At 53.3% G+C, this 25,368-nt stretch overlaps 7 protein-coding genes and 1 non-coding gene across 9 annotated transcripts; 3 read left to right on the plus strand and 5 right to left on the minus strand.

Annotated features, from left to right (window-relative positions):
- Window positions 1-1,315: 1,315 nt before the first annotated feature.
- Window positions 1,316-3,390, plus strand: P170DRAFT_439918 (aldehyde dehydrogenase). The gene is made up of 4 exons (XM_024849947.1): window positions 1,316-1,566; window positions 1,717-2,918; window positions 2,976-3,045; window positions 3,108-3,390. The coding sequence occupies exons 1-4, from the start codon at window positions 1,505-1,507 to the stop codon at window positions 3,265-3,267; spliced, it is 1,494 nt and encodes a 497-aa protein (XP_024701616.1). The 5' UTR covers window positions 1,316-1,504; the 3' UTR covers window positions 3,268-3,390.
- A 242-nt stretch (window positions 3,391-3,632) lies between these two features.
- Window positions 3,633-4,121, minus strand: P170DRAFT_263923 (uncharacterized protein). Its single transcript, XM_024843103.1, has one exon. It carries the CDS (start codon window positions 4,036-4,038, stop codon window positions 3,724-3,726), a length of 315 nt encoding a protein of 104 aa, XP_024701617.1. The 5' UTR covers window positions 4,039-4,121; the 3' UTR covers window positions 3,633-3,723.
- A 399-nt stretch (window positions 4,122-4,520) lies between these two features.
- P170DRAFT_t166 lies at window positions 4,521-4,592 on the minus strand. Its single transcript has one exon. It is a non-coding gene; the product is annotated as a tRNA-Gly (tRNA).
- P170DRAFT_512838 (FAD/NAD(P)-binding domain-containing protein) lies at window positions 4,577-6,765 on the minus strand. The gene is made up of 5 exons (XM_024855030.1): window positions 6,294-6,765; window positions 5,914-6,167; window positions 5,636-5,830; window positions 4,871-5,574; window positions 4,577-4,816 (listed from the first exon to the last, which is right to left on the minus strand). Exons 1-5 carry the CDS (start codon window positions 6,343-6,345, stop codon window positions 4,705-4,707), a joined length of 1,317 nt encoding a protein of 438 aa, XP_024701618.1. The 5' UTR covers window positions 6,346-6,765; the 3' UTR covers window positions 4,577-4,704.
- Window positions 6,766-6,947: 182 nt separating this feature from the next.
- On the minus strand, window positions 6,948-8,821 carry P170DRAFT_458380. 2 transcript variants are annotated; one of them, XM_024851795.1, is made up of 7 exons: window positions 8,358-8,472; window positions 8,268-8,304; window positions 8,180-8,207; window positions 8,091-8,127; window positions 7,791-8,028; window positions 7,033-7,735; window positions 6,948-6,974 (listed from the first exon to the last, which is right to left on the minus strand). In XM_024851795.1, the coding sequence occupies exons 1-6, from the start codon at window positions 8,384-8,386 to the stop codon at window positions 7,214-7,216; spliced, it is 891 nt and encodes a 296-aa protein (XP_024701619.1). In that variant the 5' UTR covers window positions 8,387-8,472; the 3' UTR covers window positions 6,948-6,974; window positions 7,033-7,213. The 2 variants fall into 2 exon arrangements, with proteins under 2 accessions (XP_024701619.1, XP_024701620.1); XM_024851796.1 differs by lacking the exons at window positions 6,948-6,974; window positions 7,033-7,735 and having other exon boundaries at window positions 7,980-8,028; window positions 8,264-8,304; window positions 8,358-8,821.
- A 4,532-nt stretch (window positions 8,822-13,353) lies between these two features.
- On the plus strand, window positions 13,354-14,483 carry P170DRAFT_512840 (Clr5 domain-containing protein; the record flags this gene model as incomplete). The annotated part of the gene is made up of 2 exons (XM_024855031.1): window positions 13,354-13,586; window positions 13,640-14,483. The coding sequence occupies exons 1-2, from the start codon at window positions 13,459-13,461 to the stop codon at window positions 14,481-14,483; spliced, it is 972 nt and encodes a 323-aa protein (XP_024701621.1). The 5' UTR covers window positions 13,354-13,458.
- Window positions 14,484-15,888: 1,405 nt separating this feature from the next.
- Window positions 15,889-20,656, plus strand: P170DRAFT_429441 (uncharacterized protein; the record flags this gene model as incomplete). Its single annotated transcript, XM_024847889.1, has 5 exons — window positions 15,889-19,189; window positions 19,403-19,471; window positions 19,523-20,344; window positions 20,574-20,584; window positions 20,648-20,656. 5 exons carry the CDS (start codon window positions 15,889-15,891, stop codon window positions 20,654-20,656), a joined length of 4,212 nt encoding a protein of 1,403 aa, XP_024701622.1.
- A 341-nt stretch (window positions 20,657-20,997) lies between these two features.
- On the minus strand, window positions 20,998-22,841 carry P170DRAFT_390915 (putative MFS maltose transporter; the record flags this gene model as incomplete). The annotated part of the gene is made up of 4 exons (XM_024845923.1): window positions 20,998-21,652; window positions 21,705-22,042; window positions 22,095-22,573; window positions 22,623-22,841. The coding sequence occupies 4 exons, from the start codon at window positions 22,839-22,841 to the stop codon at window positions 21,072-21,074; spliced, it is 1,617 nt and encodes a 538-aa protein (XP_024701623.1). The 3' UTR covers window positions 20,998-21,071.
- Window positions 22,842-25,368: the final 2,527 nt, after the last annotated feature.

Here is a 25,368-nt window from a genome sequence, read left to right on the forward strand (position 1 = left end):
CCGCAGAGGCTTGCCGACTAGGCAGTCTACGAAGAACACATATTAGTGCAGCCACGCAGGTACCTTATGATCGACCTGATTCCAGATGGACTGGCTGTATTTGGCTCGTATCCGGGCTGATGGAGCATCCGGTGGTCCGGAGTTCAGTCCCCACACGGCACAGTCCGTAAGGTCTGGAGTAGCAGATGACACTCGTGCCATAGTTCAAAACCCTGCTACGTCGTAAACAGTAATACTGGGTAATCCGTATTCCCGGCGTACCCCCACCAGGCCACCCAGCTCGCATCCTCGTTCTGTTTTCCAAATCCCGGGGTCCGTCCCCTTCTTGTCTGACAAGCTTTCCATCCTCGGCCCGGAGGCTGATGCGGCTAGCGTTGCCAACGCAGCGAGCGTTGCCTTAGAAATCCCAAAGATAAGAATCTGCAGGAGCTTGGCAATCGGCAATCCGGTCGGTGTAACTGGCCACTCGCGGTGACTGGTTCCGCACGTTCCGCCCTCGAACTAACGGAAACCTACCCCGTCGACGGGGATCACCCCAGGCTGATCGTCCTGCCTGAATTTTGGATTGATCTTTCACGGAGTCTCCGGAGTAGGTAGGGGTGTGCTCGGTGTCAACTCCGGAGTAGAGCCTGTCAGTCAGGGGAACGTCCGTCGAGGGACTCGAGTCAACCATCAGCACGACGGTGGATCCGGTGGGCAGGAAAACACAATGACCCGAAGGCCGAGGTCTCGACCGGGGTGATTACGGATTAGTCTCTGCCCTTAATCCAGATCCGGCAAGATTTCCGCTGGATGGCCACGGCGGATTCTGGGTGGCGGCCAGTTCGGGCTCGATTCACAATTTGCTGCCACCACTAGCTTCCGCTTGGCAGGACTGCGGGTGGACTGGCTCCGCTCTCTCGCGGGATCTGGTTGCGAGAGGAGAGAGGCTTGCCTGGTTGCCCTGCTGACGAAGGGCTTCGTGGCACAGGAAGCGCTTCCACGTGGAGCCGGACAAGCGATGATGCAATGGTCCTCCCCTCCAGCATCTGCGGTAGTACCGTACAAGAGGTACCCTGGGTAACTCGTAACGTAATCCAAACCTTCCAGCCTCGGACTGGCCCATGCGTTCATGCAGCAGACGCCGGAGGGTGGGGAGGCGCCGTGGTGATTGGCTGGCCATGCATCTCATCCCCCCGCACGATCGTCTGGTGAACAGCGAGAAAGCGGGGCAGCCGGTGGGACCCGCCGTACGGTAACACTTGGGTCGAGGTGTAATACGAACTGTATTTGAAACAGCCCCCGCTGCTCGGAATTGCTGCTGCGCCATTCACCAATCACTGTCCCCCCGTTCCACGATACCTTGGGGAGGTGTTGCTGATTCTCCCCCTCTTCCCCTCTTTGCGCCATCCTTGAAATACTTTCAATCGCCTCTGCCTCTCCTCTCCTCCTTCTCTCTCTCCCCTTGGATCGTCTTTCCTCTCCTGAACTCTGTGATCCTACCTCTCCACTCCCCTTTCTCATCATGGCCGCCCTATCTACCACCATCGAGACTCCTCTCGTCAAGTACGAGCAGCCTTTGGGTCTGTATGTATACTCCCTCCTCCCCCCTCTGTTCCATTTTCCATTTTCCCTCTTCCCTCTTCTCTTTCCTCTGTGCGGTTGGTTCGAAGATCCTCGGGCTGAGGTCACAGTCGCTGTGGGCATCCATCATCTCTAACGCCGTTCTCTGTGCAGCTTCATCAACAACGAGTTCGTCAAGGGCTCCGAGGGCAAGACCTTCGAGACCGTCAACCCCACCAACGAGAAAGTCATCACTTCGGTGCACGAGGCCACCGAGAAGGATGTTGACATCGCCGTCGCCGCCGCCCGCAAGGCCTTCGAGGAGACCTGGCGCCAGGTGACTCCCAACGAGCGCGGTCGCATGCTGACCAAGCTGTCCGACCTCATGGAGCGCGACATCGACACGCTATCCGCCATTGAGGCTCTCGACAACGGCAAGGCCTTCACCATGGCCAAGATCGACGTGGCCAACGCTGCCAACTGCATCCGCTACTACGGCGGGTGGGCGGACAAGATCCACGGCCAGACCATCGACACCAACCCCGAGACCTTGGTCTACACCCGCCATGAGCCCATCGGTGTCTGCGGTCAGATCATTCCCTGGAACTTCCCCATCCTGATGTGGGCCTGGAAGATCGGTCCTGCCATCGCCGCGGGCAACACCGTGATCATCAAGACTGCCGAGCAGACTCCCCTGTCCGGCCTCTACGCTGCCACCCTGATCAAGGAGGCCGGCTTCCCCCCCGGCGTGATCAACGTCATCTCCGGTTTCGGCCGTGTCGCCGGTGCCGCCATCTCCAGCCACATGGACATTGACAAGGTCGCCTTCACCGGTTCCACCCTGGTCGGCCGTCAGGTCCTGCAGGCGGCCGCCAAGAGCAACCTGAAGAAGGTCACTCTGGAGCTGGGTGGCAAGTCCCCCAACATCGTCTTCGACGACGCCGATATCGACAACGCCATCTCCTGGTCCAACTTCGGTATCTTCTTCAACCACGGCCAGTGCTGCTGTGCCGGCTCCCGCATCCTGGTCCAGGAGGGTATCCACGACAAGTTTGTCGCTCGCTTCAAGGAGCGTGCCGCCCAGAACAAACTTGGAAACCCCTTCGACCAGGATACCTTCCAGGGTCCCCAGGTGTCCAAGCTCCAGTTCGACCGCATCATGGAATATATCAACCACGGCAAGCAGTCGGGTGCCACCGTGGCCCACGGTGGTGAGCGCCACGGCGACGAGGGTTACTTCATCCAGCCCACCGTCTTCACGGACGTCACCAGCGACATGAAGATCTCCCAGGAGGAAATCTTCGGTCCCGTCGTCACCGTGCAGAAGTTCAAGGACGAGGCCGAGGCCATCAAGATTGGCAACAGCACCTCTTACGGTAAGATGATCTTTCCCCCTTGCTTTGCCATCGGTTCGCGGGCTAATATCTCCCTAGGTCTCGCCGCTGCCGTTCACACCAAGAACGTCAACACTGCTATCCGCGTTTCTAACGCCCTGCGCGCCGGGTGAGTACATCCTTTTTTCGTTGACGCCGGCCAGACAACGGAATACTAATGCTGCGGAACAGAACCGTCTGGATCAACAACTACAACCTCATTTCGTGGCAGGCTCCCTTCGGTGGCTACAAGGAGTCCGGTATCGGACGTGAACTCGGCTCGTACGCGCTGGAGAACTACACCCAGATCAAGGCTGTTCACTACCGCCTGGGAGATGCTCTCTTTGCTTAAAGGGTTTCATAATGACGTAACGAAGACTAGCGGTTGGTTTGTACCTAGTTGCAATATCTTGGGCGATGGTCTATGATTTCCATTGATCATGTAAAAACAATTTGATACCAATTTATGACGCTGTTCAATTTAGTCGATGGCTTTGTTGTTGCATCCGGCGTAGCACTCCGTAGTTGCCGGCTTTAAAACCCTATCGGCCGAGATTCTGCAAAGTCCAGAAGTCATGTGATTTGGGGAGCAAGAAAAAAGAAGAAAGGGGGAGAAACAAGAAGAAGGCCAAGACGCGAAAGCATTACCAGTGTTGAACCCCATGACATCACAATACCTGCCTGAAGCTGTACCTTACTCTAACTGTAATTTTTACCCTGCCCAATAGTAGGCGCAACATCGCCGACCCTCCCGGAACCTGGGTGGAGGCGAGCAACCTTTGCCTTTGCCACCGCCATTACTTGAACACTAGGGAATATAGAAGATGAAATTGAAACATGTAAGACCAAATACAAAACCAAAATAACATACGAGAATACAAAGATGCGTTGTCGAAGGGCTGAATTGACCCGAGTTGTTGGTGCTTGCGTTCGGGGTATTTAATCCCGAGGGGCTCGGAAGTGAACAATGCCGAAGTATATACCCCAGCTTTCTATGTCTTCTCGAACTTACGGATCTTGAAGGTGGAGCTGTACGGACCTGGTATAAGTTACTGTGTAGATTTGAGGTTCCTGTGCCTGATCTGAATTGCATGGTGTAGTGGGGTTTGCCAGAAGGTGGCATGATGCGGACAGCGCCGCTTTCCCTGCGGATTTCCCGATTCGGATGTCTGACTTGCAGCAATAAAGCTGTTCGGAACGTTTCTTCTCTACTGGAGTACTATGGACTACATAGTATAAGATATTTTCGCTTCCACGGGGCTGGCTGGACCCGGGGGGGTTCCGGGCGGGTGAGCTTCGGGGAAGCTTGTATGTAAATATATCATTGCACATTACTATAGACAAGCTCAACTGCTAATAAGGCGATGGATTATGGATGGCTGGAGCGAACGCAGGCAAGGCTGGGGTCTAGGTTTAGATGCGATTCTCTTTGGTCTTTCGAGGTGGGTTGTGTCATGCGTCCTCTGTATGAAATGAAGGATCTTATATACCGATTCTATCTTTTTCAATCGCCCCAAAAAGGGAAAAAGAAAAAAAAATAACCATGGGGCGCCCGCCATAAGGGCGATCGATGGTCGAGTGCCAAAAAAAATCAAAAATAAATGCTGCGTCGGCCGGGAGTCGAACCCGGGTCCCTTGCTTGGAAGGCAAGGATGATAACCGTTACACTACCAACGCGTCTACTTATTAAGCTCATAAGATTATGTTCTGATGAAGCAGAGCTCCTTACAAGTATCTACAGATAACAATGCGTGGTATGTACGTCCATGCAAATTCCCCTTGTCCAAACTCACAACCTTGACTGCACACCTGTCCGATTCAACGCCTCCTCCAGCTTTTTCCATTCTGGACCACGATACTCCGGAGCAGCATTCGAGGCGACGTGGCGATGCATATCGTACCTGCCACAGTTAGCGCGTGCCTCGAAATATATAGTTTCGGAAAGAGGGACTGACTCATTCATCTCTTCGATTGTCAACTTCTGATTCTCGTTAGCCACCTTATAACGCTGGCTCGTCTTCTGACTGGAGAAACCAATCCTCTCCGAAATGTTCTCCCTCGCGCGCGCACTCGCTGCTTGCACCCGGCTAGCTCTAGTCTTCCGGATCTTCTCGTACAAACCCAAGCCAGCACTGACGTCCTCGGTGTAGGAGTAAGTCGGACTGAACACCAGGCCGAGCGCGGCCGCATCTTCGATCGCCTGGCATGCGCCTTGACTTTGGTCCGGCAACATCGGATGAGCCGCGTCGCCGAGCAAACACGTGCGTCCCTTTTGCCAGTGAGGGTACGGCTGATGCACGAAGAGACGCCAGGGTTTTATATCCGTGGAATTCCGGAACAGGTCCAGCAGCCTGGGATCCAGGTTGGGGAAAGGCGCCAGTAGCTGCTCTCGTGATGCCTCGTAATTCCACCCTTCCTCGGCGTGATCGCTCATCGAGGTCGGGAAGAAGCAGTAGAAGGAGTGGATTTCGCCGTTGCGGCATGGCGAGAACACAATTTTGTCGATTCCCTGGCCTCCCCAAAACTCGATTGCATTATTCGGAGACATGTCCGTCAAACCCAGGCGGCGTACTTCCGAGGTTTCGACAACGCAGTGGTAACAAGTTGACGTCGACTGTTTGCGTTCAGGGAGAATGCCGAGTGTTCGGCGGACGGCGGACTGAAAAGTGATTCTGTTAGTTGAGCTAAACAGATGGCATATGCACAGAGCGAGCACTTACCCCGATACCATCCGCGCCGACGATCAGATCATGCCGAACGGTCACTTTGTTCTTAAAGGTGATGGTGCCCGTCTCGTGGTCTACTGACTCGCATGCATGGTTCAATACAAGCTTCGCTGGCTTGCCCTCCCCTGGCCCGGTCGCTGACACCATCAGCATCTCATGCATGTTGACGCGGTGGAACATGTTGTACACCTGTGCCCTATTAGTCCAGTTTCAACCACACACGCCATGTCGTACAGAGGAGGGGCGAGAAAAACGATCGGGACCGCACATACATAGCCCCATCGGTCCTTGTAATCGGACAAGTCGTAGACGTCCTGCACGTCGCCCGTACCCCAGTCATGACGGATCAACTTCTGTAGGACGACGGGCTTTCCGATGCTGGTGTCTACTCCCCATTCCTCGAGCCACCGAGTACCGTTTGCCGCGCAACTGATCGACGCCCCGACTTCGCCTGCGTAGTCGGCACGCTCGTAAATGGTGACTTTGTGGCCTGCCCTGCGAAGAGACGTTGCAGCAGCAAGACCTCCTATTCCGAGCACGTTAGCAAGGATGAGACCAAAAAAGGGAATGACTTAAAAAAAAAAAAAAAAAAAAAAAAAACAAAGAAACAATACGAGAAGGCAAAAGAGAAAACGGAATGGGGTAGACGTACCAATGCCGCCACCGATGACGGCCACATTCAACTGGTGCCAGTGTCCGACCATGATGATTTCAAGTGGTAAGGTATGTGCGGATTTTTATGTATGAGCTGAGATCTTTCCCACTCGGCGAGGAATGGCCCATATTTAAGTGTGAGCTTATCAGTGTTCAATTTCAACACCGGCGGACTCGATATGCCTCATTGCGGATGGGAACAGGCCCGAGTACTCTTCAGCCTTGTAGACGGTTACTGTCGGGTTCATGGGAGAGGACAATACCCCGACCTGACGGGCCGCACACCTCGTTTTGCTGGATATGACGTCAAATTATCATTCCCTTACCCGTTGAGGATTTGCCCCGCATGGACGTCGACTGACTAGCTTTGGCCACATCGCAGTTTCCAGGGATGGGCGCAGAAGAGAGGAACCAAGATATCTCGCACATGTGGAACACCTACGCTCAAATTCAAGGAGCAGCTATACGGGACTTACGATTCGAAGTAGATTGAGGTCTGGGGGTGGTAGCTCTAGGGAGCTACCCCGAAGTCGATTCACCGTTGATTTATGTCTAGTAGTCTATCGATATATAAAAAGCAACCGCCAATATAAACACGTTTGAAGATCATGGGAATAGGACAGAAAGGATGGCAACGCTGTGAAGTCGAGTTCGCTCATGCAGAAGTTGGGGTATATATCTGAATACAATGTTTAGTATTCAAGCTTGATCGGAGGCACAAGTCGCAGGGGGCTCACGAAGTTCATTTCCGGACCAAATCAAAAGAAGTATCTGCATAGCACACCGGAAAAGCATGCAAGCCTGGTCCGCCGCGAAAGAGCCAATCTCGTTGGGAAAACTTTGATGGATGGACAACTCGTTAGGATGATTATTCATGCTCCCGAGGTCATGTGGTATTCACCTGGCGGAGTTCCCCCGTCAACATACGGCCCCCCACTGGGGCAGTTCACCAGGTGTCTGGTGCAATCCCTTGTAATACTGCGGCGCCAGCTGCTCACAGACACCCCAGATACGTCGGCGGTTCGCGACGCCAATGACGCTCAGATCGTCCATGCCGTACCGAGGCGTCGTCATACTATCCAGCCACAAGTATAGCCGCTTATAATTGAGATCTTCCGGGGCTTTCTTCCGGGCTTGACTCGTGTGTAATTCCCAGAACCAAGGCATATCCCATTCCATAAATTGTTTCCAGAAGAAGTTATCCTGCGTGAGCAGTTGAATACTCAATGAGGCCTGCGTCAAGGCCTTCAGGGATTCACCCGGCAGGTACAGACAGATGCGCTCAATGATCTCGAACGGCAGCCGACCGAACGGGCTGGAGGGATTTCGATCGCCAGGGCTGACGCTTTCGGAGGGGAGCTTCAAGCCGGCGTGGCTAGTCATGCTGCTTTCTATGAAGGCGTCCAAATCGGGGATATTCGTGGGGTGCGTCGCGCAGTACTACAGAGCCGGTTAATTTGTGGTGCGTCGTAGAGCCGGAGTCGGGATATCTTGCCTCGGCGCCAGGAATGCATTCCCAATATCGGCCCTGAGCACGGCGGATGTCGTCTCCGTAGCTCAGCTGTAGAGCGGAGGAGGATCCGTTGCTTAGAGTCGCCATGATATGATAGAGGACATCCAAGTTGAGGTTTTCAGTGTTGGCCGATCCGGTGAGGGTTCGCGTGAGAATTTCGAAGCAGCACGAGTGGAATGGAAGGACGGGGCCGGAGGCCTCTTCTGTTCCGTGGGTATAGCTATAAAAACCACGCAGGTTAGCCCGACGCTTTTCGTTCCACGAGTGAAGGGGTGGTCGCACCATGCGTAAACGTCCCGATGAAAGGGTCGAGGGGAATCTAGGAATCATGTCAGTATGACGGCTCGTCGGGCACGCTTGCTCGAAATTACCAGGCCCAGCCTTGACCACCAATTCTCCCTGCGGTGCCCTCGTTAGCTTCAGTCCTCAACGCGCGCAAGCAACCTGAAGGAGACCTACCATATCGGCATAGTACCCGGATCCCGAGATAAACGCTCTACCAGATCAGTTACGCTAGGCCGTTGTGGACGAGGTTGCTGGCACGCTCACTTTCCCACCCCCTTTGAATCCTCGTTCATGGCCAGACAGTGGGCCTTGTAGAGCCAATCGATCTTTTGGGAGCCGACGATGCGCGGGTCGTAGCTGCGAATGGGGGCCTCGTCGCTCCCTTCCTCGCGGGAGATCTGGTTGATGTCCTTGCCCGCCTGCAGGGCGCGAGTTCTCTTCGCAATCCACCTTCGCCGGCGCTCCATCGCCGTTTCCGACTGGACTTCGACGTGCATCCCCGAAAACCCGACGCCGCAGATGGCACAGTAGCAGTCAAAAGCCATCACGAAAGCAGAATTGACATCCAGGAAATGAATGGTAGGGAGGGATAGATTGTCGACGAGGTGGGAAAACACGACCAAAATAAAGCAGGGTGTCTGAATGGCGATCGTCGCAATATTAGATAACGCTGGAGGGGGCCCACAGCGGAGACGGGGGCAACGCGATGCACGAACAGGAGTCGCTGACAAGAGAAAGATGCAAAACCTTCTCGAGGGGGCGAAGATCCTGTCGAGTGTCGAGCCATTGACCCATATTTATAACACGGGGCGACTGGAGTGCCGTGTGCCAGCTCATGCTGGTTCGCGGGATGTGAGGGAGTCCCAGGGATTTTTCGTTTCTTTCTTTTTTCTTTCTTTTTTTTCTGGCGGATGGCAAATTGGCAAAGCAAAAGGACGGGACGGGTGCACGTGAGGACTTGGCGAGAAAGTCCGACGGAGAGTCAGTTCCTCTCCATTCTCCAACCATCTACGCTCGACGTGGCCCGTCCAGGCCGGCCATTTGCCAGAGCTCTCGTCGTGATGGTTCCAGAATAACTAAAAATGGCAGACTGCTTTCCTTTGCCGTCGATCTAAGATTTTAGTCCGTCATCTGACCCCCTTCTAGTTGATTTGGCGTCCGGATCGAACGGTCCTTGCATCCTCCGTCCCTACTCCGCTGTGTCGGACCCATCCAGCTCCAGCATCATCTTATCTTCCTCGTCCTTGAGCACCGGGCGACTCCGACGATCGCGGCAATGTGTCCATCTCCCCATTCTGATAGCTTCCTGTGGCGACCGCTTCCAACGGGGACACGTACGGACTCCACCGCACCTCTTCAATAATGCCGGGCTCTTGGGAGGCAGCATCCAAGAGTCGATTCGATCCAGCCGACACGAGTAGGGGCTCAGTGCTCCGTGCTGGGTCTGTCTCTCACTACTCCGCAGAACGGCTTTGTGATTATCACCGAACCAGTCAATCAGACCGTTCCGACGAGGAAACTCCCTCACCGCCACCCAAGCTGCCCCACCACGCCAGTGGCGCTAAGCGAAACCCGCGGAAATTCGGCATCGATCCTGGTCCTTGGGTGCTGACCGCCAGATCGTGAATTCATTCGTTGCCCCTCCGGCGTCTGGGCTAGACAACCGAGGACAGAGGAAGAAGGCAGGTCAAAAGAACAGATTCCCCCCTCTAGAAACTCCTTCGTGCCCAAGCTGCACTGAACAGGACATCTCCCGAGCTACGATTCGATCGTCAGATTTCTGCGCCCTATCGCCGTGCTAAACCCTTCAATGATGCGCCTGGTTTTGCTTCAACTCTTGCACTTACCATCTCTCTGCCTGACTCAAGCGCCAGATCTTCATCAGACAACACAGCCCGAGATACCTGCAATCGATCACGCACCTATCTATCAATGACCCCGTGGCCTGATCCATCCGCCTTTCCCCAAGTTTTCCACCCATCTGTCGCTTTGCCTTGGATCGCCAGACTCAGAAACGTTGACGGATGCAGCACCAATGATGTGGACGGCACTCGCATTGATCATCTCACCCCATCCCACCACGACCAGATACCACAACCTGACGGGAGATATCACAATGGAGACATGTCTTTCCTTCCCCTTGGGATGACGTGCCAGCTGTTGCCTTTGATGGGCACCAGCATGACTCCACGGACCGCCTTTCCACACTGGGGAATCCAGGGCTATCTGTCTGTACCGTGGCGGATTTCTTGTCTGGGCCGGGTTGATTGGATAGGGATGTACTGGTGATGCCAACCTTTGGTAGAATACTAGACACAATCGTTGTGTGCGTAGGGTAACCTATAGACATCATGGTCGATGGCCTCGTAGGCACGTCCCCAGTAGAGTGTTATCACGGCGCATGCCCTTTTCGTTAAACAGGGCGACAATCCATCAAGTGCCAATGTAGGCTACCCAGCAGTTTGGCGGCAGGTCTTGCGCCAATGATGGGGACATGGCCGGAGACCCAGATGGATCCAAAGAGAAGGGCAGGCTCCCTCAGAAGACATCATACGATGGCTCGCGCAAAAGCTTTCCCCACAGAGTTTGGTCCCTGCAAATAGTCTAGCGTCAGTGGTAACGACTTCTCTGGCTGCCCCTAGAATGTAGCAAAGCTAGGGAATCATCCAGATGTTCTAAATTGGTGCGGGCATTTGAAGTGCACCATCTACGCACTGCCCGGGACTGGATCCCCGGTAATCTTAGACTGAGCATCATTAAAATTTGCTCTGGATAACGAGGCTGTGACGTGTGCTTTCGGGTTGAAGGAGCTATAGGCAGCCAAGTGACATAAGCGATCGTCGCCATTCTTCAATCAGCGAAATGGTGGAGGTGGGTATCTCTGTTTCTCGACAAGGCTCAGGAAGCCCACATTCCACAACAATGGCCGGGAATACACCGTTATATGAGGCGTGGGGACATCGTATACTTCGAGGTCAATCCGTTGTCGGCTGGTGCCAAGCAATGACTCATGGTCACTCACGATGATCCGACATGATGGACAATGAGCGGTTTTCCATCGTTCCTGACCAACAATGATGTATGTAGGGACCAAAATACTTGGCGACATAGGCGGCATTGGAGGTTGTTATCTGATTGGACCTGTCTTTACCTGAAGTTGGCCCTAATGATGATGCCTCTAGAGACCCTGGTAATATTGGATAGCCATCTCTTGTAGGCATGGCAGTGAGAGCGAAGCACAGTCAACAATTCACTCTCTACGATATGTTATTAGGCATTATGGCATATGTAACACTGTTTTCCATTCATTCATCTAGGCATTCCACCCGTGAGGTAGCAGTTTTCACAGGTATGAATGAAGCATGAAACAACATCCATGCCTTTGTATAGGAGCTGGATAACTTGTGCCTGTATTGTAGAAACGTATTTGTATCACAGCAGCAGAGAGGATGGCTCGTCTAAAGCTTCATTGGACCGTCGATGCAAGCTCTTGAGATGACATTCTCCGCCTGTTCGAAGCCACGGAAGGATTTGAATAGTGCGCAAGAGTCCTCGGGGCTGGGCTAGGCTCTTAGAATACGGACCTGGCCTCGAATAGGCGTTTATCTTAATAGACAGCTAGAGTGATTCATAATGACAGATATTGTCGCGCGACCTCCTGCGGCTGAGGGAGATATAAAAGGTTGCCTCTACCTCTCCTCATCCGTCTGTCTATGCTCTGAGCATGCAGCTCTCAGAATTCAAAGGTCTCTCGATTCATGATCTTCATCCAAATAGTAAGTCTTGCCCTTGTCATTGGATTTGCCTTTCCCCTCTTGATTTTGTGACGAAAACCCATTTTGCCGATGTGAGGTTTTATACAATGATCGCATCTCTACTTTGCTTTGGAAGAGCGACATCGTCTGAAAATAACCGCAATTACATGCTTGTTCGACGCGAGAGCAGAATGTTATAGTTAACATGCTGACATGCACGAGTCTCTCCCTGTCTAGGCTCGATGCTCGAACTCGCCTCGCCTCCTTTTGGTCCATGAGGGTCAGTGGGTGATGAGCAAGGATGCGATGGCTGCCATTGTTTACGATGCCTAGAATAGAGCCCAAGACAACGAATGATCTATCACTAGCTCAGATGGGGAAGATAAACGAGGCGACATTGTAGCCATCAGGTGTGGTCACCCACTAAATAACGTAACTCGTGGTAGGAATATCTTCATGCTGTGCCCCGAATTCACTCGTCAAACTCCGGGATTTCGACAGACGAAGGTCCATAGAGCACGTCAGTAACAGGGGTATGCGACCATGTCAGCGCTCGCCACCACCTGACAAGGCGGTTCGCTAGCTTTGTAGACCACCCCGAAGATTTAACTACTGCTACAATGACACGAAGCATCGATGTCGGTAGAATCCTAAGTAGACCAAAGCCGATGAATGGTGGAACCGCGCAGAGGCGCATTCGCGGCCCGGAGGCATTACCGAGAAGGGAACTGACGCCGATGGTTCGCAATAATGAGAACAGCGACCACTTTCTATAAAGTCGTGAAGAATCCCGCCATCTGATCGTGATGGATTCTTTGGACTTGCCAAACTGATTGTTCCCTCCCCCTCTCCGGGTCTATTGATGGCGACAAGGAAGGACCAGGCTCGACGCAGCCTCGACCGCCCGGCGAAACATCGTTGCCGGGGACTACGAGCCGGGCGATAAGAAGCTCACGGATGTGCAATGACCAGGAATACTGAGCAGCCAGAAATGTGACGGGGACGGCTCGTCACGCCCGTTGACGACCATCCATGCCCGATCTTGAGACCGAAAAAAGATCTCCCGCGATTGGGCCGAACCGGAGAGCGCGCCCCCAGTGACCCCTGGATCATGGCTGGGCTGCCAATCCACTACCCACCTTGGTAGGGATGGTCCTCCTGGGTGATGCGCCGGGTAATTCAAGGAATAGAGACCAGTTCCTCAAAGTCTGGCCGACTGAAACCCGGGCCACGGCGTGAACCCGGCGATGAGCCCCTGACTAGTAGCATCGGCCACGAGGAGATCCTCCAAGAGCTCGTATCCATATTGCGGGGCAGGCAAGCATACCAGAGGAACGCAGAGGAACGCAGAGGATCAGTTCGCCAGCGACGAGGGCGGAGACAGTCTAGAGTTTCCAGCGTTGACACTAGTTGCCTCGATCGTGGACGGCGGTTTTGCCACGGAGTCTCATTTCCAGCCAAACTTTAATCGCCATACTCTTCTCACCAGAGTCTGCGTCCCATGTGTTTGATCCGCTACCAAAGGGAGATATATATAAACCCCGTGGCGCACTTCGCACTTGGATCGGATCACCAAGCCTGTTGCCTGCGCATCTCCCTTGCTTGACATCATGAAAAGCACAATACCGTCTAGGATTTGGGAGACCAAGCGCGTGTTGATCACCAAACTATACGAAGAAGAGGAATGGCCCCTGAAGCAGGTCATCAGGGCACTGCAGTCAAAGGACTTCCACCCCAGGTATGTCGGATTTCGTCCGCAGGCAGAGGGATTGCTAATTCCTTGGGTTCTAGTGAGACACAGCTCAGAAGTCGACTGAAGAAATGGCATGTCACTAAACCGTCTCGCAAGAAGTGGTCGACCAACAAAAGGCCGACCAGCGATGATTCTTCAACATTGCGCTCGCCGGAAACGGGGCATCATCACCCTGGCAGGGGAGTTGGGACATCTCAATCCCACTTGCCCGACACAACATCTCTCTCTCCCTTGGCCTCGCAAGGACTGTCTACTCCAGCATGTGCGGAAGCCCCCTGCTTCCCCCCCGCCAGCTCTTTCATCCAGCCTCTAGCCTACACACAATCCATCCCAGAAAGTGGTATTGGCTTTGAGACAGTTCGACGCGATCCTTCGGGCTGTCGACTCCCCTCGCAGCCAGCTCGTTTCCCCTCAGGAACACAGCATGAACCAGGAGGATCAGTATATCGGTGGCCTGCATGTTTCGATCCCCTTGGCCTCGGGACCGCGGCTTCTGCCCCCGCGACGAGCACGGATCCGCTGTTGTCATCATTGAGACATCCACCTATCGTTCCCTCAATGGGCTACCCAAAAGCCAGCATAGAGTCCAACCCAACCGCAGAAGCCCGACCGACCGTTCCCCGGATTGGCGTCCAGCGAAGCAAATCTTCTCGCGGGACTCAACCCGGGAGGCACATTGTGTCCGGAGACGGTGAAGAGAATGAGGGGCTGGGAATATATGGAGCGGAAACCAATTTTCTACTCGAGGGCTATCCAGCGTGGATAGGGCCGTACGATGTCTATTCAGTAGGGTCCCCTTCGCCGTCCAAGGTGTCTTATCTGCAGCCGCCGCCGCTCTGGCCGGTTGGCGACACTGCCGTCTCGGATGGGAATCGGTATTGAGTATCCCGTTGTTTATGCTCATGATCGCTTAGAGCACCATATGTATAGTTTCTTTCCCTGCTTTGGTCTTTTTGCACCGCCATGTATTTAGCTAGTGACCCGAATTCATCCGCTCACCGCACGATCAATGTATCATTGCGAACCACCGTACACATGAGAACGAGCTCTGTCGTGGAGAGGCAGCGGACTAGGAGCTAGCAGAACGCTCGAGCTTGAAACCTGGTCGACCCCACTCGCGGTGAACCCCAGGGGTTGATAGACCAAAGCATGCCGGAGCTCAAGGAACTTCCTAATCGGGGATTTGCGACACGAGATGATGGATCGACGAGCCCCCGTTTCGGTTCTCCGAAACCGACTGTCCGTTGATGGGCAGACAGTAGATCGCCGGGTGAACTTAATCGAGTTCCGTCGATGGTGAGGTCACCACATCCATAGACATTGGGAGTCTGTATTTTGAGGAGTCCCCTGGAATCAACCCTTGGTGGAACTTCATTTCCGCAGCTGTCGGGTCAGGGCGATTGGCGGTCGATCCCGAGCCCGATCTTTTCGGTGGGCCTAGAAATGCGACCGATCCAACGCCAGCGAGATCTATGGTTGAATCCGTTGGGGACCGAGGTTCTTTGACTTGGTGCCAGGGCTCACTGAAAGGAAAAAGCGCACGTTCATGGAGTAACACGGCGTATGAAAAGCGTTAGTAGTCGAGATAATGCTCCCTCGCCGGCAAGGTCCAATCGAGAGGCATTTAACCGAGCTCGTCTGGCGCGAGTGGAAGAATCCATCATGACGGGGAAATTTCGGGGAATCCAGAGAATCCACAGAGACCGAACCAAACTTCCCAGGAACCCCAAAATTGGGAACGTGGGAAAGGATCTCGCTCAGGGGGCATTGGCCTCTGATCGGCCTGGGAGGTCCGATCTCATTTCCTCGCCCCTTTTGGCGTGATTGAGGGCCTCGGAGGACATCGCACCGCTAGGAAGCTTGGTTTCTGGCGAGAAACGTGACCGAACCCTCGTCAATGACATCGGCTGGGGGAATTGGGGATCATTTGAATCAACCGTGGGCCGATGTGGAGTAGGCACAGGAGATCATCGTCGGATCGCGCCTGGAGGATAGATTCTCTCACGGATCTAGATCGCAGAGGAAGATCTCTGGCCCATCCTCAACGGCCGAACCGAGATACAGCTTGCGTGAATTCGAAATCATATACACGATCGCCTTGGCTTTCGGAAATAGTGTGGCATGAGAAGAATCGGACAAGGATCAATGCAGACAGGAGTCAGAAAGCGTCGGTAATTTCAGCCGAATCTTCAGCCTCGCGTCCGAATTTCCTGCGGGAAATGCCACCCATGCCAGAGCTGGACGGACAACCAATACTGCCTCCCCCTCAGGCCGCTTCGTGTCCGGGATGGAGCGAATAGAGAGCGAGCTGACCGACTTCCCATATCGAAAGCTTGCCTTTATCCTCTGGCAGAGGGCCTTTGGGTGCGAAGCCTCGTCTCAGATCGTGTTGTTTGCGTGGAGGCGTGTATACGAGGCCCCCTTCTGCCTAGCGTCGCCACAACAGCATCATGTCGGCCATTTGATCAAATGCCCCTCGTCTGTGCCGTCTCAAGTCAATAATTCGGACTTCCTTTTGCGTATGCATCCTCCCCTTGCCCTTCTGATCAACCCCTCACTGTTGCCATCGCCTTTAGGACACGACGATCTCGCTATTGTAGCCATGGAAAAGGGCTCTCAGTTTCAGGCCATCTGGAACCAGGCCAAAGAGCGATACCGGACGCTGACGGAGATTGACCTTGACAACCCCTCGGCGCCGCATCCTGTCTCTACGACAGACCTCATGGGTATGCTGGACACCCAAAACCAGGATTTCAAGCACTTTCGCGAGAAGCGCTCTCTGGTGTTTGACTCCTTGCAAGCCGCCTGCAAACCAATCGAGCTGGTGGGCAACCTGGCCGCCGGGGCTGCTTCGATGGCTTTCCCGCCCAGTTCGCTTTGCTTCGGCGCCGCCATGTACCTCGTCAGCGCCGCCCACGGCGTGTCCGCCTCGTACGATGCTATAGCCGACCTGTTCGGCACGCTGAAAGATTTCCTGGTGCGATTACAGGTGTACAATCGCGAGGACCTGCCGTCAGAGCTGCAGGCCAAGCTGGCGGAGATCCTAGCCACCTTGCTGGAAATCTTTGCGCGATCGACAAAGGTAGTCCGAGCTGGATCACTGGGTCGTGTGTTGGCTTTTGGCAAGAACAGTCTTCTAGGTCGGGATGAAACTCTACAGGGGCTGGTCGGCAAGCTGGAGAAACAGTGCCAGAGCGAGCATCGGCTGGTGGGCGCCGAAACGCTGACGGAGTCAAAAAGGACTGGCAAGGCCGTGGCCGGTATCGCTGTGAGCGTGACCGAGACGAGTATGGCCGTGAAAGAGGGTATTGTCAAGATTGACGAGGTGAGCCTGGGCGTGCAGAACATCTCGATGGGTCAGGAGGAGTTCCGCCAGGAGATGCGCGAAGAAATCAAAGGAGTCATGTCGGCCATCGTCTCAACCGGGGGATCCGGCGGAGAGGACCTGCAGCACCAAGGCACGATCAAGAGGATTCTCGAGCCGTCGGTGAGCCCGCTGGATATATACAATGACATCGCCAAGCGCCGTGTGCCGGGAACTGGCAATTGGATTCGCACGGAGCAGTTGTTTCGCGCCTGGACTGACCAGAAGAACCCTGTCCTGTGGGTGTCGGGCAACCCGGGAAGTGGCAAGAGCTTCCTCTCAGAGAATATCATATCGTTCCTGCAAGAGATGCATCCGCAGGGAGTCAACCACCCGTCCAGGACGTCGATCGGGTATTTTTTCTTCAAGGACAGCAACCCGGAGACCCGGAGCTTCCACCGGGCATTGCGTGACCTGGCCTACCAGATCTACCAGAATGATCCTCTGTATCAAAAGTATATCCTGCAGAACTGCCACTCCTCGCAAGATGTGAAAACCATACAGAGCGCCTGGCGAACGCTGTTCCTCAACTACTTCACCGGCACCACCGCTGCGGAGAGCAGCGTATTCCTCGTGTTTGACGGCGTAGATGAAACCTTCCAAGAAGACCGTCAAACCTTTCTGGAGCTGCTTTCCGACCTTCGACGCGCGGACCCTCGTAGCATGAAGATTCACGTCGTGCTGGTAGGCCGACCGGAGATCTTTGACGACCTCGCCGACGCACTTGACGAGTCGCTGCCTACGATTCACGTGGACTGGCGCAAGAACAGCCGCGACATCGCCCACTACGTTGAAACGAGTATCAAGAAGTCGCGGGTGCTTAGCCGCGCCCCGAAAGCCCTGCGCGAAGAGATCGAGGAAACACTGACCCAGAATGCCCAGGGCATGTTTGTGTGGGTCGACCTGATGTTGCGAGAGCTGAGCAAGAAGACGCGGGCTAGCGGCATTCAAGAGGCACTGACCAAAGCACCGCGAGGGTTGGACCAAATGCTATGCCATGTCTTGGAAAATTTCAGTGTGCTCCTGAAAGACGAAGAACCCGACGATTTGAACGAGATGTTGGCATGGGTGACGTGCGCGCAGCGACCCCTCACCCTAGGCGAGCTCGACGCCCTCCTCAGAATCCGTTCTGCCGAAGGTGATGGTGTATTTAATCTAGAAAATATGCTGCGCAAGCAGTATGCTTCGTTCTTCACGCTGGTTCGCGAGGATGGGTTGACCACGGCAGATCTGCAAGGCGACAGCAGCGGCTTGTACAAGGTAGAGAGCGAGCGGATCAACGACGAGGGCCTGGAGGACATCGAGAATGAAACGGATTTTGACTCCAGCCCCTCCACCACCAATGTTGTGTTCTGTCATGCGTCCATTGGTGATTTCTTCCGCGACTCAACGCGCGGCAAGGTGCCTGGCGGAGGCGATTGCACCCCCCTCGGCGTACAAATTGTCGAGGCCCGCGTTCACACGCTTAAGTTTTGTTTGGAAATGGTATGTGGTCTCAGAGCGCCGCTAGATCCAGAAGATAGCGAGTCCATGGAGTCATATGCACTTAGTGCGTGGGACGATCATCTTCTGCAGGCGGTTCCGTTTATCGAGCAGATCGCCCCGTCTGACAAGCAAGCCATTGCATTATTACTCGTGAAGATGTTCCGAGATGAGACGGTCACAAAATGCTGGCTGTCCCACAAGCCCTCTGACTTTGTCACTCGCGACAGCTTGGATCCCATCGTTGCTTTCCTTACAGACCGAGCGAGTCGCGAGACCCTGGACGATGAGACGAAAGAGTGGCTTTTATGTGTTATTGACCAACCCGGCGAGTTATACAGATCGGCAGCAACGCTGGCGGCGAAAGAATGGCTGCGTGAGGACAACTGGGACCCCGAAGTGTGCGTGAAAACCGTATTACAAGTGATCAGATTGCTGGACGAAACTGCTCATGATGACGTGTCGAATGAGACACCCACCGTCGAAGAAATCCGCAGAGCCGCCGAATGGCTGCCACTCGAACATTCTGCTAATTGGCATCGACGCCTGGCCATGTGTCTCCGGGCTTACGGGTACTATCAAGCGTCCATTGACGAATTTGCGAGAGCATTGGAGGTCGACGACAAGCTCTGGACTGCCCGTGAGGGCATGGCAAAAGCGTATATGAAGCAGAGAAATTACGTACGAGCCTTAGAGATGCTCAAGTTTGACGAAGCCTACGTGGAGGATTTGCTTGCTGAGGGTAAGTGCGGTAACGAGGAGGGATCGGATCGGGCGAACCGCGACAGCCTCAGCGACACTTGCGAAGAGATAGCCACTTGTTACGTCGCATTAGCCGATCCTTATAATGCCTTAGTATATTATCGTAAGGCGTTTGAGAACTCCAATCGGCGATATAAAAACTTTCAGATGTGTGTGCAGCTGCTGGGCGAGCTTGATGAAAGAAATCATACAGAAATAATCACCCTGCTCAAAAGCCTTGAGACTGAGATTGAGGGCGAGGACATTACGCGCATGACGGAATGTCTGTTCTCTTACTGTTGGTCTCGGGGCTCCTTTTTTAATACCTGTGCAGCTGTAGCTCACAAAGCGGGCGAACTTGAATGGCTTGAAAATGCCTATCAGACGGCCATCAGCGCCGCTAAACGCCGAAGATTACCCGTGCTTGCCTTGGCTTTGGACACTTGCCTCGCCGAGTTGTACAATAAGTATAGTGGCAAGGAAGAACAGGCTATGGATATATGGCAACGCATCATGGACTTCCCCGTCATGTCAACGTCTGATGCCAACTTTCAGATTCGCTACTGCAAACGCAACGTCGAGAGTTCCTACTCGTATAATCTCTTTGCAAAGGCTCTCAAGGAAGAAGACTCCACCGCTCGAGACGCCTATATTCAAGCTTTGGATGGGTTGGCCAAACATACTGCGATGGCATTGGAGCAGAAACCGAGCGACATTTTGGCTAATAATTCTGCTATGTATATGGGCGTCTGGCATCGTTTGCAGGGCCGTGACGACGAAGCCCGAACCTACTTCCGGCCTTACGTCAGAAGCAACCTGCTTCTACTCTCGGACGATGACCCAGAAAATGATCAAACAGCCTGGTTTGAATTGGCACATGTACTTGCCCGTGCTGGCCTGGACTCATACGCCTGTGCCATTTTATACACGCACCACAATGTCATTGAAGGTGAGCTGTCTAATTTCGACAACAGCGATGACATAGATGTTGATGAGACCGTCTCATTGTCGCCGAGATCTACATTGGACAATCGCATGGCGACGCCGTGGCATTTCACTAGTGGAGACGGCGTCTGGTACTGCGATGGATGTCGACGGAGCTGGGGGAACTGGACTAATGCACACGTTTGTCGTTACTGCCAGGCCGACCTATGTAGTGAGTGTTTTAGTCGGATGAAGCGAGGTAACCTCTCTAAGATCTGTCATACTGAGCATGACTGGCTGTATGTTCCACCTCCGGTGAAGGTGGCAAACCCGGGAGAGATCTACTTTGAAGGGCGGACGATGTCGCTTGATGAATTCAAGTTGTTGATAGCGAGACATATTAGATAACGGCTGGATCTGTTAGCTTTAAGATGGAGGCGCGGGCAATTTATTTGCCATAGTAAAGTATCCAGTAAGTGTTGATTCTTCATGTAGATATTCTCTATCTCATCATGTACGTACATACAAATTCCAGGTCAGATAGAACCCCCTTCCTTCTACTGCATAATCCGACGAATTCCTCCAAACCATCACACGTCATAATGTAATCAGTGTCGACTGACTCTTACTGCCCTTTCTCTACCGTCTCGATGCTCTGCATCTCTGTCTTCAGACCCACATATATTCCCTCGATATCTGCTTTAAACCGTGATCTGTGCTCTGAGGTGTAAGTTGGATGAAGTGATTAGATTGCACTCGGCCAGAGAGCAGTACGACAACAGGCTTATATAACAGATATACGAAATAAACCAAACCCAGGGATCCTGCTCTGTCAGGACCCCCATTCAACTGATATTGAAAACATATTATCTGTAAGTATCTAGTCAAAGGCATGTCTCTGCCATCCACGCCTGCACAAGCAGTACCGCCCAGGCTTCTCCGAGCAGCAAAACCTCCATCTACTCATCGTCGCGGATATCGACGACGGTCTTCTTCCATTTGCGAGCCGGGACACGACGCTTGAACAGAATGTCGATCTCACGGAAGGATCGGTCTTTCATCTCTGGAACCCAGAGCCAAGCCATGGCGGTGCAGATGAAGGCGGTACCAGCCCAGACGTAGCCGCTCTTGCCGCCCAGGTTCCACTTATCAGCGTTGAGCATGTAGCTGGACAGGAAGATGCAAGGGATATTGACGATGTAGTATGCGCCTCGGCCGATACCAGTTGTCAGTGGCCTGAGCCGAACGGATGATGTCTCGCCGATGATGACCCATGAGGCAGGGGCGGGTCCTAAGCAGAACAAGACTGAGACAATCAAACCAAGTGATGCTTGCGCGTTGCTAGCCGCCGTACTAGTTCCAACTGACGCTGCGATACCGAGTATGACCAGAAATGCGCAGTTGATAAATTGACCATACACATAGAGGGTGCGTCGGCCCATGTATGTGGTGAGCACCCAAGAGAGCATGACCATGATCCACTGAAGGGCAGAAGTGATGAGACCCAGTGCAAATGCGGTGTTGTCTGCCATGCCGGCCTCTAAGCTGGTGTTAGTTTTGCTATGGGATTGCGAGAAAGGGGTCGAGCTCACGTTTGAAAAAGTAAACCGATTGGTTGGCAATCAGGTTGCCCGTCAGATTCTGGGATGCGTACACACCGCACACAATCAATGTGCGGTAGAGATCCGTACCCTTCCACAGTTCAATGAGACTGGGCTTCTTCTCAGACTTCTCGAGTTCGATCGTGCGACGCATCATTGCGACTGCGTCAGCGGGATTGTCATTTGCACTCGCCCGTCCAAGGCGTTTCACAGCCTTCTCTGCCTCAGCCAGACGGCCCTGTCGTACAAGCCACCAGGGAGACTCCGGCGCAATGAAGATTAGGATGGCGAGAGGAGTGGGAAACATCCACTGCAGTGCAATGGGAACTCTGGGATGGCTGTTAGTACAATGCTCGTCGATGAAATCTCAAGAGGACGAACCTGTATGATGACGAGTCAGGCTTGGATTGGTAGTGGTAGGTGATACCGCCGACTATGATCTGTCCAATCGCCCAGAACATCTGCAACATTTGTGTCGCTGGGGCTCTCAATCTCATTGGCACAATCTCGGAACAGTAGGCGGGTGCGTTGGCGATAAAAATGCCCCACGGGATGCCTTCCAGAATCTGGGACGCGAAAAACATCCCCTGGCTGTTGCCGAAATAGAAGATGAAAATGAAGGCGTTCAAGAACATGAGACCGCCAATGGTCGCCCATCGATATCCAATCCAACTGGTAATGGGACCTGCGATGAATACACCGATGAAGGCACCAATTGGCCCGCTACACTGAAATGCTGACTGCCATGAAGCTTCGATAAGCCACTCTTGGTTTTTTTCGCTCCATACACCAAAGTCTTCGGCGAACTGAGCTGTGGCTACGAACTGTCCCATTAAGAAAACACAGTATGCTTCCATGATCTATCGCCACGTTAGTAAGTGATCTGTCTATCGTGGGGCAAGACCTAACAATAGTGCATGACATTGTGAATGCCCACCAACTGGCAGCGGGATAGGCCTTGACAGCATCGAGTACAGACATATTATGTTCTGCCTCCTCGGCCTCGATTGCGCCCGTTCTGTCGTAGTCGACCTTCTCGCCAGCATCGTAAACAGGTCCGCCCGTGGAGGCGGGCCGCGCCTCGACCTCCGTCGCTGACGTCTCCTTCTCTGTGATGTCGCTCTTCATGTTGACGATTTCTGGGAGAAACGTGTGGACAAAAGAGAGGCAGACACGACTGGGGTGCGGGGGGTCTCAGATCTTTATACCGGCGACAACACGACCGTGATAGTGATCCTGATCTTAACTCAATTGAGTGAAGCTTGCTCCGGACCTTGACCTCCCGAACCCAATACCTGCATTCACGAGGGTCCCCTTTCCGGGGGCTACGGTCGCAGCGTCACTTGGTAATTTAGTGGTGGATGTGGCGTTCCTTCCGCTGGAGAATTCCCTCCTTTGGATGGAGTCCAGAATCCTTCCTCCTTTTCTTGTCCTCCTGATTCCCTGTCAGTGTGGTTGAATTCTGTTGAGCCTATCATAACGAGCAAGCCAATTGAACCGAGGGGCTGGAAGAGGGTAAGCGCTAATTATTAGCCCGCGCTGTGCTTGAATCCAGGTATCGAACCCAAAGGGCGAATGTTTAGCAAACTTGATCTATTAAGCATGTTTTCGAACGCTGGCATCCGAACCTGAAGCCAAATGCCCATGATGCTTAATCCCTATCGCTGAAGAACACCGTGCTCAGTGAGGGTAGTTTGAAAGGCGGAATAAACGAAGATAATGTATCTTCAAATCCCAGAGTTAGACACGGCTTGGTGTGATTATCTCCTCTGCGGGCTATGGGCTCGGCCAGCTTTACCCCGGACGATTCAGTCCCCGCGCCTTGACCCCGGACAGATTTCTTAGTCGGATTTAGCCTGAGTCCATATGACAGCGGTGCTCGAAACAATGACCATTGGAGTGAGCCAACCATGCTAAGCTCACTACGAGGGAGTGCGCTAACTCTCCCTGGTAGAAACCAATTGTGTGTCAGGCCGCGCAGGACGGTGCCACGCCCACGACCTCGTGCTTTCCCACCGGCTTTTCTCCCTCTTCGGGCAAGCCTCTCAGAAGCAAAGGAGCCTTCCGCCTTGGGTTGCATCCCTGATGGCAAGGATAGATGCGACTAGGCCATCTCAAGCGTACGCGTAATAAACAAGCGTACAACGTGCCCATAGCGCTCTGTAAGACCGTAAGGCTTTTCCACAATTCGCTCCCCGCCTTTTAGGAGCTTGCCAAATCGACTGGTCTAACCAATGGGGTGGCGTTAGGTGGCTTTATTTTCTGGGGCTCGGATAGGCCCCAGACGGTTGAGGCGGGGGCGAGGTGTCGATTGAAACCACTCTAGCTCGCTGGCCGAGACGTTCGTTGGTGGAAAATGGAAATTGTCTCACGCTCGTGGCAAGCTTGACCAGGTTTGGGCTGGACCAGAAAACCCAAGCCCGCTCATTTGAAAAAAATTGAGATTATCGGGAATGCCCTTGTCCAGCGGTGTGATCAGGAGATAAAAGTCCAATGCGACTTGCACGGGACAGCCGGATCCATCAAACTCGCGCGCATTAGCGAGGATGCTCTGGTGGGACCAAGGCTGCCTTCAAACATTGGGTTATGTGGAAATCTGTTCGTTCTTGGCATGGCAGGCCAAGATGCATGGTGTATTTGTGAGTGTAGGAGAACAGAGATGAATGGAAGTAAAGCTAGACGTTGACATTGTGGAGTTGTGGAGTAGGCAAGGGAAAAGGGTGGAGAATCTGGAGAATCTGGAGATTTGGACACGTGGGTCGATGTATGCCTGAGGCCATCACCAGCTGGTTGCCGGCTCAATCAGGGAATCATTTCAACCCAGCGCTCAACAACAACTCCGATTAATGCGATTGAATCGTGCTCTCATTATATTAAATGCCCTGCGCTGTGTCTATCCTTAACTGGATTCATGATCAAGCCGACATTCACCATTGCCCCCCGAACGCCCGAAGAAATGAAAGCTCGTGGCTGCAGCGCCCAACAAGGTGGAACGGCTCGCTAGCCCTCTATTGTCTCTAGAAGATGATACGGATAGAGAAATCTTATCGATACCGCAAAGGGGGCGCTCAGAAAGCTCTAGATCCGCTAGTAATTTAATTGATCGCGATGTCACCCGTCGCCCTGATAACGCGAATCTCTTTGGGCGCCTTTTTAGCTCGGCGACCAAAACAAGATCTACAATGTTACGAACCTCTTTAACCAGGAGACAGATGATGAGCCTGCTACTTAGTGAGTTAGGTGTGAAATAGAAAGCCCTTAATATTAATGGTTAGATTTTGCCTGTGCTTGGGGGTGATGTACAACGTTACGTTATCGGGTTTGGCGCCTTTCCGCGCCCAAAAGGGAAGCTTATCATTAATATATGGCAGCTGCATAGCTCCCGACTCCAGGAAGGATTCCCACTCGACAGGATACTCATCAGCGAGGTTAATTGCCAGGATCTTTGGGGTGTCACCGTAGTAGCTTATCACTTTTTAGGGTTTACATTAGGGTTTACATTAGGGTTTACATTAGGGTTTACATTAGGGTTTACATTAGGGTTTACATTAGGGTTTACATTAGGGTTTACATTAGGGTTTACATTAGGGTTTACATTAGGGTTTACATTAGGGTTTACATTAGGGTTTACATTAGGGTTTACATTAGGGGTTAC

This window comes from Aspergillus steynii (genome assembly GCF_002849105.1).
Source record: "Aspergillus steynii IBT 23096 chromosome Unknown P170scaffold_7, whole genome shotgun sequence".
In the NCBI taxonomy this organism is placed as follows: Eukaryota; Fungi; Ascomycota; class Eurotiomycetes; order Eurotiales; family Aspergillaceae; genus Aspergillus; species Aspergillus steynii.